We start from the raw sequence: 15,156 nt of genomic DNA, 5'->3' as shown, positions 1-15,156 counted from the left end.
TCCCAAGCCCCCGAGTTTTGAAAGAGGCTCCATCCCAACATGCATGTCCTACTCTCTCCCAGCAGCCCCTTGGGCTTCTTGGTCCCCGACGGCCAGATCGGTGGCCTGGCCCTGGCTTACTCCTGCTTCTGCTGTGAGACTTCAGAGTTTCTAGAATGTTCCACCATGGTTTAAAGCCCTTCTACTCCTGGCGCAGCAGTAGAGCGGTACTTCTCTGCAGGCCCTTCTGTACCTTCCTCTGGTTTGCCCAGCTTGGTTGAGGGCACCTCTGGACAAGCTGACCACATGCGTGCTTGCCACTGGTCACCTCCTGACCTTTGACTTCTGCACAACTACCTTGCCTGCTCTTTCTGGGGCCCAAGCGACTGGACAGTGGGGAGGGCATTTGCCTTGCACCTGGCCTACCTTGCACATCCTCCCCTGAGCACCACCAGGAGTGATTCCTGAGTGCAGAGCCAGGACCAAGCCCTGAATATTGCTGGGTGTGGCTCAAAAACAAACCAAAAGGAACAACAAAAGTAAATGTCTCAAATCTCTGCTCTTTCTGAGAGACTTGCAGGCTGGTATAGGGATTATCTGACCCGAAGAAACCCCATTAGCTAAGGGGTTGATCTGTGAGTGTCAAGTCTAGAATTTTTTTTTTTTGAGCCACATCCAGCTGTGCTCAGGTCTGACTCCTGGCTCTGAGCTCAGGGATCACTCCTGGCAGGCTTGGGGGACCCTATGGGATGCCAGGGATCAAACTTGGGTTGGCTTCATGCAAGGCAAAATGCCCTACCCACTGCACTATCACTCTGGCACCAAGATTTTAATTTTATTTCATTTGGGGGCCACACCTGGCTCTCCTTGAGGCTGCCTTCTGGCCCTGTGCTAAGGGATCACTCCTAGCAGTGCTTAGGAGTACCAGGAATTGAACCTGGGTCAGCTGCATGCAAGACAAGTGCCTTCCCTGCTGTCTGTCTCTCAGAATGTTAAAACGGAAACTTCCAATCTTGAGTCCCTTGGAAATCTGCACATGCCTTGGCCCAGCAAATCCTACTTAATAGGAATGCCGCCCCCGCCCCAGCCATTCCCCTGATCAGATCGTCTTGGTTCTCTGCTGAGATGAAACAGTGGGTTCTCATGTAGGATCTGACAAACTAGAAACACCCCAGGTGTCTAACCCAAGATGACTGGAGGCAAAAACCAAATCCAAAGGGTGCCGTTCTTTGGAATTCTTGCGCCAGAACACTTAGCATGATGCGGAGCTCAGGGACGCACGGTAGCCGCGTCTGCTACACGCAGGAAGTGAGTGCCTTTGAAAGCATTGAGCTGGAAGTCGGATTTCCTGTAGCTTAATTGCTTCCCGAGAGAGGCCCCGGTGGCTGTTGCTGACTGCTGTCCGTGGCTCTCGGCACTTAACTGCTCGCGCCGTCCTGACCCTCTGACCGAAGGCTCTCAGGCTTCAGTCCTGCTCTGAAGTTGGACTTGGACACGTGGGGGTTCACGGGAGCTGCCGGCCCTCACCTTGCCATTAGTTTTGAATTGATCCATACAGCGCATTCCCTCAGCATTGGGGAGATGATGGGACCCCCCCCCAGCCCGGGTGTGGGGGAAGAATGGGCACCGTCTTCTCTGGGCTGGACACAGACCAAGGTTGGCACCGCCAGTTGGACATTCCAGAAAGGATGTGGGGGATTGAATGGTGTCCAGGTGGGCTCTGGACTCGCCTGTGTTTCTGCCTGTGGGATCCCGTGTACCAGTGGCGGGGTGGGGGGGGTGCTTCCTGCTCACCTGTGACAGAGCAGGTGGCACTTTCCCTCCTGCCCTGAGTTCTGCCTCACACACTGCTGGTGAAGAATCCTGTCTCGGGGCCGGGGAGCTGGTACAACAGGGAGTACCTCTCACAGCTTCTGGGGGAAAGGGCCACGGCGGCTGGGTGGGTGGGAGAGACCGTGTGCATGCCGGGTCCCCAGTGCTGACGGCTGACACCTCTTGTCCCCCACAGTCTGCGGGCCGGGCATCGACATCCGCAATGACTACCAGCAGCTGCGGCGCCTGGAGAACTGCACGGTCATCGAGGGCTACCTGCACATCCTGCTCATCTCCAAGGCCGAAGACTACCGCAGCTACCGCTTCCCCAAGCTCACCGTCATCACCGAGTACCTGCTGCTCTTCCGCGTGGCCGGCCTCGAGAGCCTGGGCGACCTCTTCCCGAACCTGACGGTCATCCGCGGCTGGAAGCTCTTCTACAACTATGCGCTGGTCATCTTCGAGATGACCAACCTCAAGGACATTGGCCTGCACAATCTGCGGAACATCACGCGCGGCGCCATCCGCATCGAGAAGAACGCGGACCTCTGCTACCTGTCCACGGTCGACTGGTCCCTCATCCTGGATGCCGTGTCCAACAACTACATCGTGGGCAACAAGCCGCCCAAGGAGTGTGGCGACCTGTGTCCACGCACGGCCGAGGAGAAGCCGCTGTGTGAGAAAACGAGCATCAACAACGAGTACAACTACCGCTGCTGGACCCCCACGAGCTGCCAAAAAAGTAAGGGGCGCGGGGCGGGCGCGCTGCTGGTCCCCGCTTCAGGGAACCCTGGGGCGGGAATGGGGGGCTTCACGTTCAGGCTCTGGGCTGCCTGCCACTTTGAAGTGGGGGAGGGGGGCTGGTCTTAGGAAGTTTTCTGCTCTGGCTGGGGTGCAGGACATGGTGGGGGGTCGGCTCAGCGGGTGGGGGGAGGCTCGGCTGGCTGCTCTGCTTGGCTGCGCGGGTTGGGGTGATGTTGGCTGAAGAGCTCTGGTCCTTTGCATGGGGAGGGGTTTGGGGGTCCGACGGGCCATCATCATCTTTTGTGTGGATTCACGTGGAGACGGCCGAGCCTGAGGACAGGCACCAGGTTGTTCTGGGCTGACGACCTCCCTGCTTTGAGTGACACACCACCGTGTCCCCGAGGAGGGGGCCCAGGCCGGGTGGCCAGGCATCCACGTTCATGCTGGCCTGGGAGCTCCCTGCGTAGTGGGGTGCACGTGGGTCTGAAAATGGAGCCCCGGCGGTATTTGGGTTCCACTGGCCCCCACACACTTGTAGCTCGTATGGCAGATCGAGCCCCAAACCATCAGCACTGGCTGGTCAGGAAGAACCAAGGGATCCCTGTGGAGGCCCCAGGGGAGCCCCAAGACCTGAGACCCAGTGCGCCCTTCCGTGAGGACCTGGGTTTGATCAGTCGATCACGTAGTCCTTCCCTTCCTCCAGGCTGGCCTCAGGCGGGCCAGGGCCTCTACCCACCACTCCCTTTGGAGCTGGACTCTGCCTGCCACTGGAGTTCCCCGTGGACCTGGCTGGGAGCCCCCGTTTCTGCCCTCTGCTGATTCTACCCCCTGGGGTGGGGGTGGGGGGTCATAGAGCAGAACACAATTTTGGTGCTCACGACACACCCAGTTTTGCCCCCTTTTTCTTTGGTGGTGGTGGGGGGAGATAGTGTTGGGATCGAACCCAGGACCTCACCGAAGGAGAGCAGCATTCTGCTGCTGGGCCACCCCAGGTCCGTCCTTTCACTCTCCTGATTCTGAGGTCACTCTGAGTGAAGCTTTGGGACCGCCTGGTACTCAGGATTGCACCCAGAACCTTACACATGCAAATATCCTGGGGCCTGCCACTGTTTCTCCAGAACCTTCTATAGCCCTCTCATGTTTTTCCTCCCTGGTGCCCAGAGCACTGCCAGGAGTAATTCCTGAGTGCAGAGCCAGGAGTCAGCCCTGAGCACTGCCAGGTGTGGTAACAGTCTCTCCTCCCCCAAAGGCCATGACTGAGACTCCTGTCTTTGGGGTCCAGCTCTGGGACTTAGGCCCCCTGAAGCTGCATCTTTGAGCCTCATTGGAGGCTAGGTTCCCTCCCCGCCCCAGGCAAGGGCAGCGGGGTGTTTCCAGAAGCCTGGTGGGCAGGGAATACCACCCTGCACAGTGGACAGAGCCGGCTCGTCTCCTTGGGGTGTTTGGGCTTGTGTTTAAGCAGGGATTGCTGTTTGCTGTGGGAGGAAAACCCCCAGGTGGAACTGTGTTGTTTACACCCCGACTCCTGAGCACTGTCCAGTGACCCCTTATAACTGAACGGTGGGGTATGTGTGTGAGAGAGAAAACTTCGGTGTCAATAGAAAGTTTCTGTCTGTGAGGCCGGAGAGAAAGCACAGTGGTCAGGGCACTCGCTTTATGAGCGGCCAATCTGGGATCAATCCCCAGTTAACCCTAAGCTCTGCCAGGGGTGATCCCTGAGCACAGAGTCAGGAGTAAGCCCTGAGCACTGCTGGGCACGCCGTTTGGGTTCTGCTAAAAGCCAAAAGGAAAGAAAAGTTTCTGAACGTGCCACAGTGAGAAGTTCATCCTGTGCCCACCACATCTGGGATGGGAGGTGTTCCCTGAGTTTCTGGGCAGGAGTGAGGGCTGAGGTTGGCGTGTAGGAAGCCGGGCACCGAGGGACCTCAGAGCCCTGTTCTGAGAACTGTCAGATTCTGACCCTTGGGCACGATGGGTTATGGATTTGCCACCCTCTCTGGGCAGCTGTTTCCAGATCGCAAACATCTAGGGCTCAGAAGTGATCTGCCTTCCCCGAGGGGCGGTCCTGGGCGGCCTCACACGGGCAGTCCAGATAAGCCGTATCTTAGAGGACCTTTCTGCACGGCCCTACCCCTTTGTTCCCTGTGGGGCACGCCCCCGGGAGGTCAGGCCCACCACAGCCGGACGATCGGAAGATTGTAAGGCAGTAGCCACACCCTAGCCCAGTGGTGTTCTCCGGACGAGACTGGATGGGTACACTTGTGCCACTTGGTGACAAGCAAAGGACAAGGAAGCCATCCCACCTGGTCACAGTCTTGTTTGATGTGTGTGTGTCTAGCCTGTGAAGTGTGTGTGTGTGTGTGTGTGTGTGTGTGTGTGTGTGTGTGTGTGTGTGTCTAGGTGTGTGTATCTATGTGAAGGCGCACTCACGGCCCCCTTGCAGCCTGGCTGCACATTTTGGCTGCTGGTTTGTCTCGTCCCGAGGCAGGCAGGAGCCTGTGCCTCTCCTCCCATCTGGGACTTCAGGCCGGCGGGAGAATGTTAGCCCGGGGATGTTGGGTCATGCTGTCTCAGGAGGGAACAGAAGTTGCTTTTTGCTCCTTGTCCCTAGCCAAGCCCCTTTCCCCCCACTTTGTCTGTCTCCTCTCTCAGTCCAGTTTTACTGGGCATAGGGGCACACCCAGTGGTGCTCCAGGGGTCACTCCTGGCTCTGCAGCCCAGAATCAGGCGGTACTCAGGGAACCATATGAGGGCTCCAGGGATTGAACCCGGGTTGTTTGTGTGCAAGGCCTCCCCGCTGCCCTGTTGCTCTGGCCTCTTGGTGGTGCAGTTTTTGACGAAGTCCGCAGGGATGGGGGAGTGGACAGCTTGTTGGGGCTGTTCTCTCGCAGCCAAGCTGGCAGGCACCCCTTGGTCCTGCAGTTACCCTGGATCTGTCTCCCCAGGTCCCAAAGTAAAGTCTGAGAGGTGCAGGCACAGGTGCCCCCTACCCCAACTGTCTGTGTGTGGGGGAGGTGGTGGAGATGTGCATATTGCCCCAGGGGGCAGGTCTGGACCCATTTTCCAGGTGAAAGAGTTGCGTACACGCCCCCAGATGCCCTGAAAAAAAGTGCTTGGATGCTTTGGAACAGTCACAAAGACCAGAATGTGCTGATGTCCTAGGGAAAAGAGAGAAAAGCCCTGAATTCTGCCCCCCCCAGCCCAGGGACAGAGAGGCAGTTTCATTAAGGGGGGGTGGGCAGGTGGTTTGATTATTTCCAAAGAGAAGTCAGTCAGGAAACGGGGGAAGGGAGGGGAGCGGGTTAGCACTTCTGCCGCCAACACGGATCCTTTCGAGTGTTCGTGAGCAGAGGCCACCGGCTTCCAGACAGGGCTCCCCTGGGTCATCTCGTCCCCCAGTCGGCCCTCCCGGACAGGCCCCCAAGAGAGGGACTCTTTCCTGCAAGAGCACGAGGTGGAGTTGAGCGCCACCCTTTCAGAAATGCATGCCCGTGGTTTGGAGCGATAGCACAGCAGGGAGGGAGGGTGCTTGCCCTGCTTGTGGGGACCCGAGTTCAATCCCCATGTGGTTGAATTTGGATTTGCTGCCATGTCCAAATATGGGCACTGCCAAGGGTGATCGCCGAGCACAGAGCCAGGAGTAACCCCTGAGCATCACCAGGTGTGGCTCAAAAAAAAAATTAGAATGCATGCTAGGGGCTGGAGTGATAGGATAGCAGGGAGGGTGCTGGCCTGGCCTGCGACTCACCCGGTTCCACTCCCAGCACCCCGCAGGGTTCCCCAAGCCCTGCCAGAAGTGATCCCTGACTACAGAGTCAGGAGTGAGCCGTGAACACGGCTGGGTGTGGCCCCCAAACAAAAACAAACGGAGAAATGCTGTGAGGGGAGCAAATCCACGAGAGCGGCGCGTGGAGGGGGGGGCGGGGGGAGCCTTTTCCGGGGCTGACTCCTCGCCGCCGCTGCGGCTCCCAAAGTGAATTATTCATCAGGACTCGGAGAAACACCCGTGTAATGCGATTATGTTGAGTGCGTCTGAATCATCGACATCCTTCTCCGTCCCGCTTCCCGGGAGCCGGAGCCAGCTCCTACCCAGCTGGGAGATTCCTGCGGACGAGGCCAACACCGGGTGTCCACCAGGACGTGCCGTGGAGGGCCGCGGTGTGGGGACGTCTGACCAGAGGGTCATTGCGGTTCTTCCTCGAGAGCCAGAGGGTGGAGTTTGTAGGACTCTGGGGTCCCAGCCACACCACCTGCCCTGGGAGTGGGGGGTCTGGAAGGGGGGGGCTTGCCCAGCTGGGGGTTCGGCAGTTGGAATAACAATTCCTCTCCCCAGGCTCTCCAGCTTTCTCTCCTGAACCTCTGTCCCCTCCAGAGAGGTGTCTTCTCGGAAATTCCCTGCAGTCTCCCTATGGAGGGATTGGGCCACACTTTGGGTTGGCCATAGGCCTTCCTCAAGGCCCATGGCTTGTCCCTCCCTCCATGACCATGACAACCTAACCCACGCAGGTCAGGCCCCATGGTCTGGCTTTCACTTGCTTCCCCCCTGCCCCTGCCCCAGGTCCTCCTGGGGAGATGCTGTATGGAAATCACCTCCTCTCCCCCCCGCCCCCCGAATTTGACCTGATATTAGGGCCACCCCTGAGCCTCGGCTCACAGGACAAGGGCAGAGGCTGGCCCTCGCAGCTGGGACATGCGTGTTTGCGCACCCCAGGCAGTGCCGGGGGAGCACCCCTCAGCCCAACCCTGGGCCCTCATCACACCTCCGGCCCCCGGAGGGACCCCAGTGGCTGGGACCCAGTGTCCCCTTCACCAAGGAATGCAGATGGCAGTCACGGGCAGTGGGGATGTGCAAACCCGAACCTTCCGCGGTTCCGCAGGGTTTGAAGTGTGCTCAAATGAGGGCGTTGGAGAAAGTGCGTCCACTCTCAGGGGCTGTGCCTCTGGCGAGCTCTCAGGTCCTTGGGGTGTCTAGCAACCCCCCACCCTTGAGGACACAGATGGGGGGGGCGGCACTTGCCTTGCATGTGGCCCACCCTGGTTCGATCCCCGGTCCCTCTGTAGTAGTCATATTATTCCGCCTGAACCCCAGGAAGCCCCTGAGCATGCCCAGGTGTGACCCCCAAGCACCCCTCCAAATAAGAGCATTAACCAGGCTCCTGACTGCTTGGGCAGGAGGCGATACTGTGGGAGGGCCCTGCCAGGCCCACAGGGATGCTCAGAAGGGTCAGCTTTGCCAGGAGATGAGAACAGCCACTCTTCTGATGGGACCCTCACTGCACAGGCAGCCCTGGGGGGTCTAGAGTTTCCAGCAGGGGGTTCCTTCCTTGGACTCGGGTGGGACCTATTGGTTGGACTCGTGTGAGATTGAGGCCTCTGGGGGACCCTTGTTCCACTCTGCCCAGGGCCGGAGAGATGGGACAGCAGGTCGTGTGCGCTTGCCTTGCACATGACCAATCTGGGTTCGAGCCCCAGTACCCCTCTAGTCCTGCCCATCGGAGCGATCCCTGAGTCCAGAGTCAGGAGTATGACCTGAGCGCCACTGGGTGTCACCCCCACTGCCCCAGACGAGCCAGACTGACCAGCCAGCTCTCGCCCTCATCTCCTGAACCTGGGTCCTCCTGTTCTATTGACAGATGTCCGGGAGGGAGGGACTTGAGGGCTGAAGCAGCAGCCCCTGTCGTGTCCACACCTGCAGGAGGGAGGGGGACTCAGACCTGGCGAGGGCCTGGCGGGGTTTGTATGTGATGTCCGTCTGGATTCCTGACTCAAGGCAGAGATGTTTTTTTTTTTGGAGGGGTGACACCCAGGGATGCCCGGGGCTAATTCCGAACTCTGCACTCAGAAGTCACTTCTGGCGGCGCTCGGGGGACCCTATGGGATGCTGGGGCTGAAAGCCAGGTTGGCCGCGTGCAAGGCAAGAAGGCAGAGGTTTTGCAAGGCACGGGCCTGGCGAGACCCAGAGTGTCCCACGGTAGCTGGCAGCAGCGTGCCCCCGTCCCACTCTCCCCTGAGCTGGGGTGGGGAAGGAAGGAGGCGCCCTGGATGGTTGGCGCTTTTTATAACTTGTCCGATTGAGAATTGTTCTCCGGCATGGTGCGCGGAGACAAAGGGATTCCACACGCCGTCTCCTCGGCGCTTTTGTCTTCCATGCCGAGCCCGGCTTCCCAAGTGATCTTTGGCCCAGAGAACTATGAGGTCTATGTTAAGTATGCGGGCATGAATGGGCAAAGGAGGGATTAGCAGGCAAGGAGGACCTGCTGGAACAGACAAGTCGTGGAAACGGGCAGACGGGAAGATACAGGATGGGCATTGCATCTTGCCCGTGCCCCAAACGTGCTGCCGAGAACCAGGCGGAGGGAGAGACACAGGCAGACGCGTGCCTGGAAGACACTCGCAGGCCGACTGGGGGGACTCTGGTTAGGGGCCATACAAGGGGGTTCTGAGGGGCATCAGGTCGTGGAAGAAGCTAAAATCCCCCCTCCCATTCCCCAGAAGATCTCATTTCTTTTTTTTTTTGGCTTTTTGGGTCACACAGCAATGGCCAGGGGTTACTCCTGGCTCTGCACTCAGGAATCACTCCTGGCAGTGCTTGGAGGACCATATGGGATGCCTGGAATCAAACCTGGCTTGGCGGCGTGCAGGGCAAATGCCCTACCTGCTGTACTATCGCTCTGGCCCCCAAGGTCTCATTTTATTAGTTCTGGTGCCCAAGTCTTTAGTCTTTTTGGTTGGGGGGTGGGGGCACACCCTGCTGTGCTCTGGGATCACTCCTAGCAGGGTTCAGGGGGACCCCAGGCGGTGCTGAGGACTGATCCTGGGTCAGCCTCGTGCCACAGCCACCTGTCCTGCCTCTCCAGGCCTACTTCGCTCTGCGTCTGCAGGAGGAACTCATTCAGGTGAGTTCCTCACACAGGGCCCAACTTTGTGTGTGGGGGGGTGGTCTGATTGGATTTCTTTGTCCCCACCTGTGTCCTCGTACCCTGGGCAGCCCAGAGTTCTCAATTCAGGATGTAAAAACAGGTGGGGTTAGCAGGAGAGCAGTGGGGAGGTCGGTGTCAACCATGTTCATGATGACAGTTTTGAGAAAAGGAAAAGAAACAACGGAGTATTCCTTTTGATTTGGCTTTTTTGGGTCACACCCAGCAGTATGGTTACTACCTCAGGGGTCACTCCTGGCTCTGTCCTGGGGAATCACTCCTGGTGGTGCCTGGGGGACCGCATGGGGTGCCGGGGATTGAACCTGGATTGGTCATGTGCAAGGCAAACGCCCTCCCTGCAGTCCTGTCACTCCAGCCCCTGGCTTCCCCCCCCCCCTGGCCACACCCAGCAGTGCTCAAGGCTGACTCCTGGATCTGTGCTCAGGGATCACCCCTAGCACCTTGGTGCTCTGCAGGGTGTACCCGTGCCCCACCACCGTGTAACTCACAGCCTGGCTTTTGTCATTGAAGGTTAAAGTCACTGTGTGACTTTCACGAACTTCATTAGCTGGATCACCTCAGTGTTCACCCTTACTGCCCACATCCCCCACCAAAAAAAAAAACAACCTCACATCCTTCTATCGCCTCTGAACCCAGAACCCAGGCACTTAGGAGATACATTTATCTCAGATTGTGAGGGGGGTCTTGCGGTGGGTAGGGGCAGGAGCTCGTCCGCCAGGCAGTGCTGGCTCTACAGCTCGTAGAGCCCAGGGCGGGACCCCCCTGCCACATCCCTGGAACCACATTCCCCAGCCCAGGAGATTGACTTTTTGGGGACATCCAGCGTTCTAAACTCTGCTGTGAAGGATATTCAGGGCTTGGTGGCACCCAGAAATGGCTTTCCCAGAGGGGACAGCGCCCTGCTCGCCCAGTGGGCTCAGGATCAGAGAGCCCCTCTTCTTGGAGTGACGTTGGCAGTTTAGGGGGTACCTGTGTGTCCCTGAGATCTGCCAGCAGAAGGCCAGCTGAGGTGAGTCCCGTGGTCCGAACCCCTGCTGCCCATGGGTCCCCCAGACTCTACTGTAGGGGGTCAGGGACAGCTCCTCCCTACACCCCTCTGGGCACACAGCTTCCTCAACCAGGACATTCCTGGACATTGGTGCTTTTATGTAGATTTCTGGCCTTTGTCCCCAAGCTCATGAGCGAAGGCAGGATGATGTGGAGGTTCCTGCCGGGGAAATACTTAATATTTTATTACATTTTTGTTGTTGTTGCGGTGGGGGAGGGCACATTTGGTGGTGCTCAGGGCTGACTTTAGGCTCTGCACTCTGGGCTCATTCCTGGTGGCACTTGGGGGACCCTGTGGGCTGCTGGGATTGAACTCCAGCCAGCCACAGGCAAGGCAGGTGCCCTACTTGTTGGACTCTCACCTCACGCCATAGGGTCAGGGGTGATGGAATCAGGCTGCCCCCTCCTCCCCCACCCCGTTCCTGGACATGCTGTTGGACTATAGCCCCAGGGTCCTTTCTCCCTCTGTTCCTTTATTGGACCCAACAGCCCCGTGGCCATCTCCATGGAGTTGAATTTGACCTTGGAGGAGCCAATGGCCAGGAGAAAGTCTCTCTGGGAGAGAAAGGAACACCCCAAAATGAGCAAAGCGGGATCCAGGGCTGGAGGGTCTGGTGTGCTTCTTAAGTTCTGGGGGACAGCAGCTGGGGGGGATCACCTACCTGCAGGGGACCCCTCTTCCCTCCAAAGTCACCGTCCCCCCCACCTGCCCTGAGCCAGCAGGCCGAGCTGAGGTTTTCTTTCCGGGTCAGCCTGCCTTTCATGGGGTGGCCCAGTGATGGGGGTGCTTTTCTTTCCGGGTCAGCCTGCCTTTCCTGGGGTGGCATTCCTTTGAGCTTAGTCATCCAGCTGCACTGGGGTGGCGGTGGAGGATGGGGAAATGCATGCAGGGCTGGGTGCTGCTGTGTCACCCCGAAAGAATGCTGGCCGGGCCAGAGAAGGGCACCCAGGGCCAGTGCAACAGGGGCACCCCCACATTTTCCCAGCACATCAGGACCATCTCTAGGGCTGCTTGGGAGTCTCAGAACCAGAAACCCTCACAGCCCTCTTTCCCTGTGCCTTGTGTGTTGGGGACTGTCCTTTCGATTGAGACCTGGTGGGCGTCTTGGAGGCTCCCTGGATACACAGCGGGAGATGGCCCAGTGTGAACTGGCCCTTCTCCAGGAAACGTCTGCACCGCCCCTGCCCCGCCCCCACTACTTCCAACCTCTGCAAAAGCCCACACAGTTGCCCTGGGGAGATCTAGAACGTTCTGGGTAGGAGTGTACGCATTATTGTTGTCAGGTGCTTTGAGGCAGGCTCCGGTCACACTTACCCTGCCCAGCCCTCACAGAGCACATCTGCCACTTGTCCTGCGCTGCTTCCTCAGGTCCACCATTGGCTGAGTTTTGCCTGGAAGGGCTCGGGCCCATTTTGGAGCTAGATGGGATGTGGGCAGTGGGCCCCCAGGGTACCTGGGAACACTGCCTGCCTGATGATCGGCCTGATGGTCGGGTGTCGGTGAAGGAGGCGAGGCTCATGCAGCTCGGGGGAAAATCAGCATAGGGTGGCCAGGGAGATGGTTCGTGTCGAGCCTGTGGGAGCCCCAGGTTTGGTCCTTGGCCCTGTATGGCCCCCCGTACCCTGAGCACCCAGCTGGAGTAGCTCCAGAGCACTGCAGGGTGTGGGTCAACCTCTAAACAGAAGAAAGAGGGCCAGAGAGATAGGAGGGAGGTGCTTGCCTTGCACATGGTCGGCTTGGGTTCGATGCCCGGCCTCCCAAGTGGTCCCCTGATCACTGCGAGGAGTGATCCCTGAGGGCAGAGCCAGGAATCAGCCCTGAGCACTGCTGGGAGTGGCCCCAAAACCAAATAAATAAAAATAAAAAAAGAGAAAGCAGTGGGCAAGCAAGACTTGAGTTCCATTTTCCTAGTGTCCCCTTGTGGCTCTGACACCTTGCCAGGGTGCGTCATGCTGAGTCTCTTGGCACAGACGCTGAGGTGGTCCATCAGTGGCTTTATCATCTCCCAACTTCCAGGGAGGCAGGAGTGGGGCTCCCCAGGTGCCCTGTTCCTCCCCCAGGTGAAGACATGGCCCATGGATCTTGACTTGGAGGGCTGTGAGTTGAGAACCCCAAATTAATGAACCAGAATTTGGCCTTTCAGGTGGAGCCTCCGTATTCTCAAGATAAGGAGACCCCAAGTCTTTGCAGTCTTTGGAGGCTGTGGGATGTGCATGTGTGTGTGTGTATGTGCATATATGTATGTATATGCATATGTGTGTCTCTGTGTGTGCATGTGTATATGTATTTGTGTACATATGTGAATGTTTGTATAGGCGTGCATGTATGTGTGTATATGTTTATATATGACTGTGTATGAGTGTATATATGTGTATTTCTGTATGTATGGATGTATAAATGTATGTGTTTATATATATGTGTATGTCTATTTATGCATTTTTATATGTATGTGTGTTTGTGTGTGTATGTGTATGTATGTGTGTTTCAAATGTGAGTGTGTCTTCCTAGGCCCCTGAGAAGCAAAAGCATCCACCTGCAAGCCTGTCTTGGCTAACTTGTTTCAATTCCTGTTTTGCAAAAGAATCTAAGGTCGGTTGTTGAAATAGCAGAAGTGGCGGCCAACTGTACCCTCAGACTTCCATCTGTATAGAAACTTAAAGGAGTTAGTATATTCCCCGTCAGTGTGATCAGCTTTGGGTTTTTTTCTTTTTTTCCGTCATTTTTGGGAGAGATGGGGGCCACATCCAGCAGTGCTCAGGGCTTACTCCTGCTCTGCAGTGAGAAATCACCCCTGGCAGTGCCTGGGAGACCCTAGGGGATGCCAGGGATTGAACCTGGGCTGGCTGCATGCAAAGCAAACACCTACTCTGCTGTACTATTGCTCCAGCCGCAAATGAGTTTAATTTTTAATCCCGCTTTCTTCCCTCTTTCTCTGCTGTTTGACGGGAGAGCCACCCCACTGTTGGAGGTGCCCGCACACCCTGACCATGGACGGACACTCATGCTCAGTGGCTGTTCCAGGCTCCCAGCGGAGCTGTTGAGACATGCTCGTGGCATATGGGCGGCACCGGGGATGGAACTCGAGGCTTCCCGCCCGCAGGGCCCGCATTCGGCGCCACCGAGTCCTCCCTCGGCCTGTCGGTGAATCATCTTATGCTCCAGATTTCTATTTTTTTTTTATTAGAAAAGCATTTGATTCCATGTTCCCAGATAATACCCGCATGCTTATGTTCCTCTGGGTGCGCTTTCTCTGAACTCAGATTTGTGAATAACCCCATTAGCTAAATTCTAGTCTGGCTTTGTCGGCCTCGTGGACTCATTAGATGAATTTTGAAAATAAATTGGTCTGTTCTGAAAGACCTTCCTAGATCCAAACCGTGGTGGACGGGTGCCCGGGAGCTGCAAGGGCCATTTTGAAATGTTACCATAGCAATGATTCCTGTGGAATCTCCAGTCATTACAAGCGATCGGGCTTAACTCGGGGCCGTGTGCTGCAGAAATAGAAGTTGGGGTGAGCAGAACCTCGTCTCTGTGGTGGGCTTTCTGCTCACGGAAGGAACACTCGCCCTCCCCTCCGCCCCCCATTGCGTCAGAATACTTAGGAAGGGTCCCTGTCCTCAACCCGCTGGGCTGCACCTGCCCTGTGAGTGGATATATGAATGTCCTTGGGAACTGGCTCCAGTTCCAGATCCCACACTTTCAGTTACTGCCTGGTAGTGTGTGTGTGTGTGTGTGTGTGTGTGTGTGTGTGTGTGTGTAAGATTTTTTTCTGGGGGGCATGCTCAGGGGTTACTCCTGACTCTGCTTTCAGGAATCACTCCTGGATGTGCACTCAGGAATCACTCCTGGTGGTGCTCAGGGGACCCAATGGGATGCCAGGGATCAAACCTGGATAGGTTGCATGCAAGGCAACCTTTCTGCTGTCCTAGCACTCTGACCCCTGTTTTTTAACTCTGTATATGTAGGGTCTCATCAGCGTTTCTGGGGCAGAGAGGGATTGTGGGTGGATCAGGGGTGGGATGTTCTTGAGCCTCGGGACCACCATGCCGGGTGTCTGGGGCACAGACTCTTCTGCAGGGCCATGAGTCAGAGAGCTGGAAAAACTCCATGGTCCAGAGGAGCCCCAAGAACCTCACCTGGGGACACTCATCCCTGAGCAGCCACAAGGCCCCAACCTTCCGCCCAGCTGAGTCCCTCTGGGAACTGCTCCCAGTGAAAGCCAGTAACTGTATTATAATGTCCTGATAAAGAGGACAGGTGGGGACCCATAAAGAGGAGAAAAAGGGACACCAAAAAAAAAAAAAGAAGAAGAAAAAGAAAAAGCGCCAGCTTGCAGCCACACAGACCTACTTGCGTAGTTCTTGCATTTTCAGAATCCCATGTTGGGTGCTCAGGTGGGGCCTGAGAGCGTTCAGGGACCCCAGAGTCAAGGTCATGACCTGGTGATCATCTCCCCTTCCCATGCAGCATCCAACATTGCAATTGTCGGATCTGCCCAGACAGGGTGCTGGGGACCAGATAGATACCCAACTCCCTGGGGACTGGGCCACCCAGCACTGGCCTGCTTGTGGCCGTCGAGTGTGTGCGTACTTGTGTGTGTATGTGTGTGTGTACACACATATGCATGTGTGTTGG

At 57.0% G+C, this 15,156-nt stretch overlaps 1 protein-coding gene across 1 annotated transcript in view; it reads left to right on the top strand.

The window, feature by feature from the left end:
• IGF1R (insulin like growth factor 1 receptor) overlaps window positions 1-15,156 on the top strand; it is a 145,402-nt gene that overhangs the window by 23,056 nt on the left and 107,190 nt on the right. Inside the window, exon 2 of the mRNA XM_055143455.1 lies at window positions 1,988-2,533. Coding sequence (XP_054999430.1) covers window positions 1,988-2,533 — 546 coding nt within the window. The remainder of the gene's footprint in view (window positions 1-1,987; window positions 2,534-15,156) is intronic.

This window comes from Sorex araneus, chromosome 6, assembly GCF_027595985.1.
Source record: "Sorex araneus isolate mSorAra2 chromosome 6, mSorAra2.pri, whole genome shotgun sequence".
NCBI classification, from domain to species: Eukaryota; Metazoa; Chordata; class Mammalia; order Eulipotyphla; family Soricidae; genus Sorex; species Sorex araneus.
Note: the sequence above shows the minus strand (reverse complement) of the source record. Positions and strands in the feature narration are given on the sequence as shown.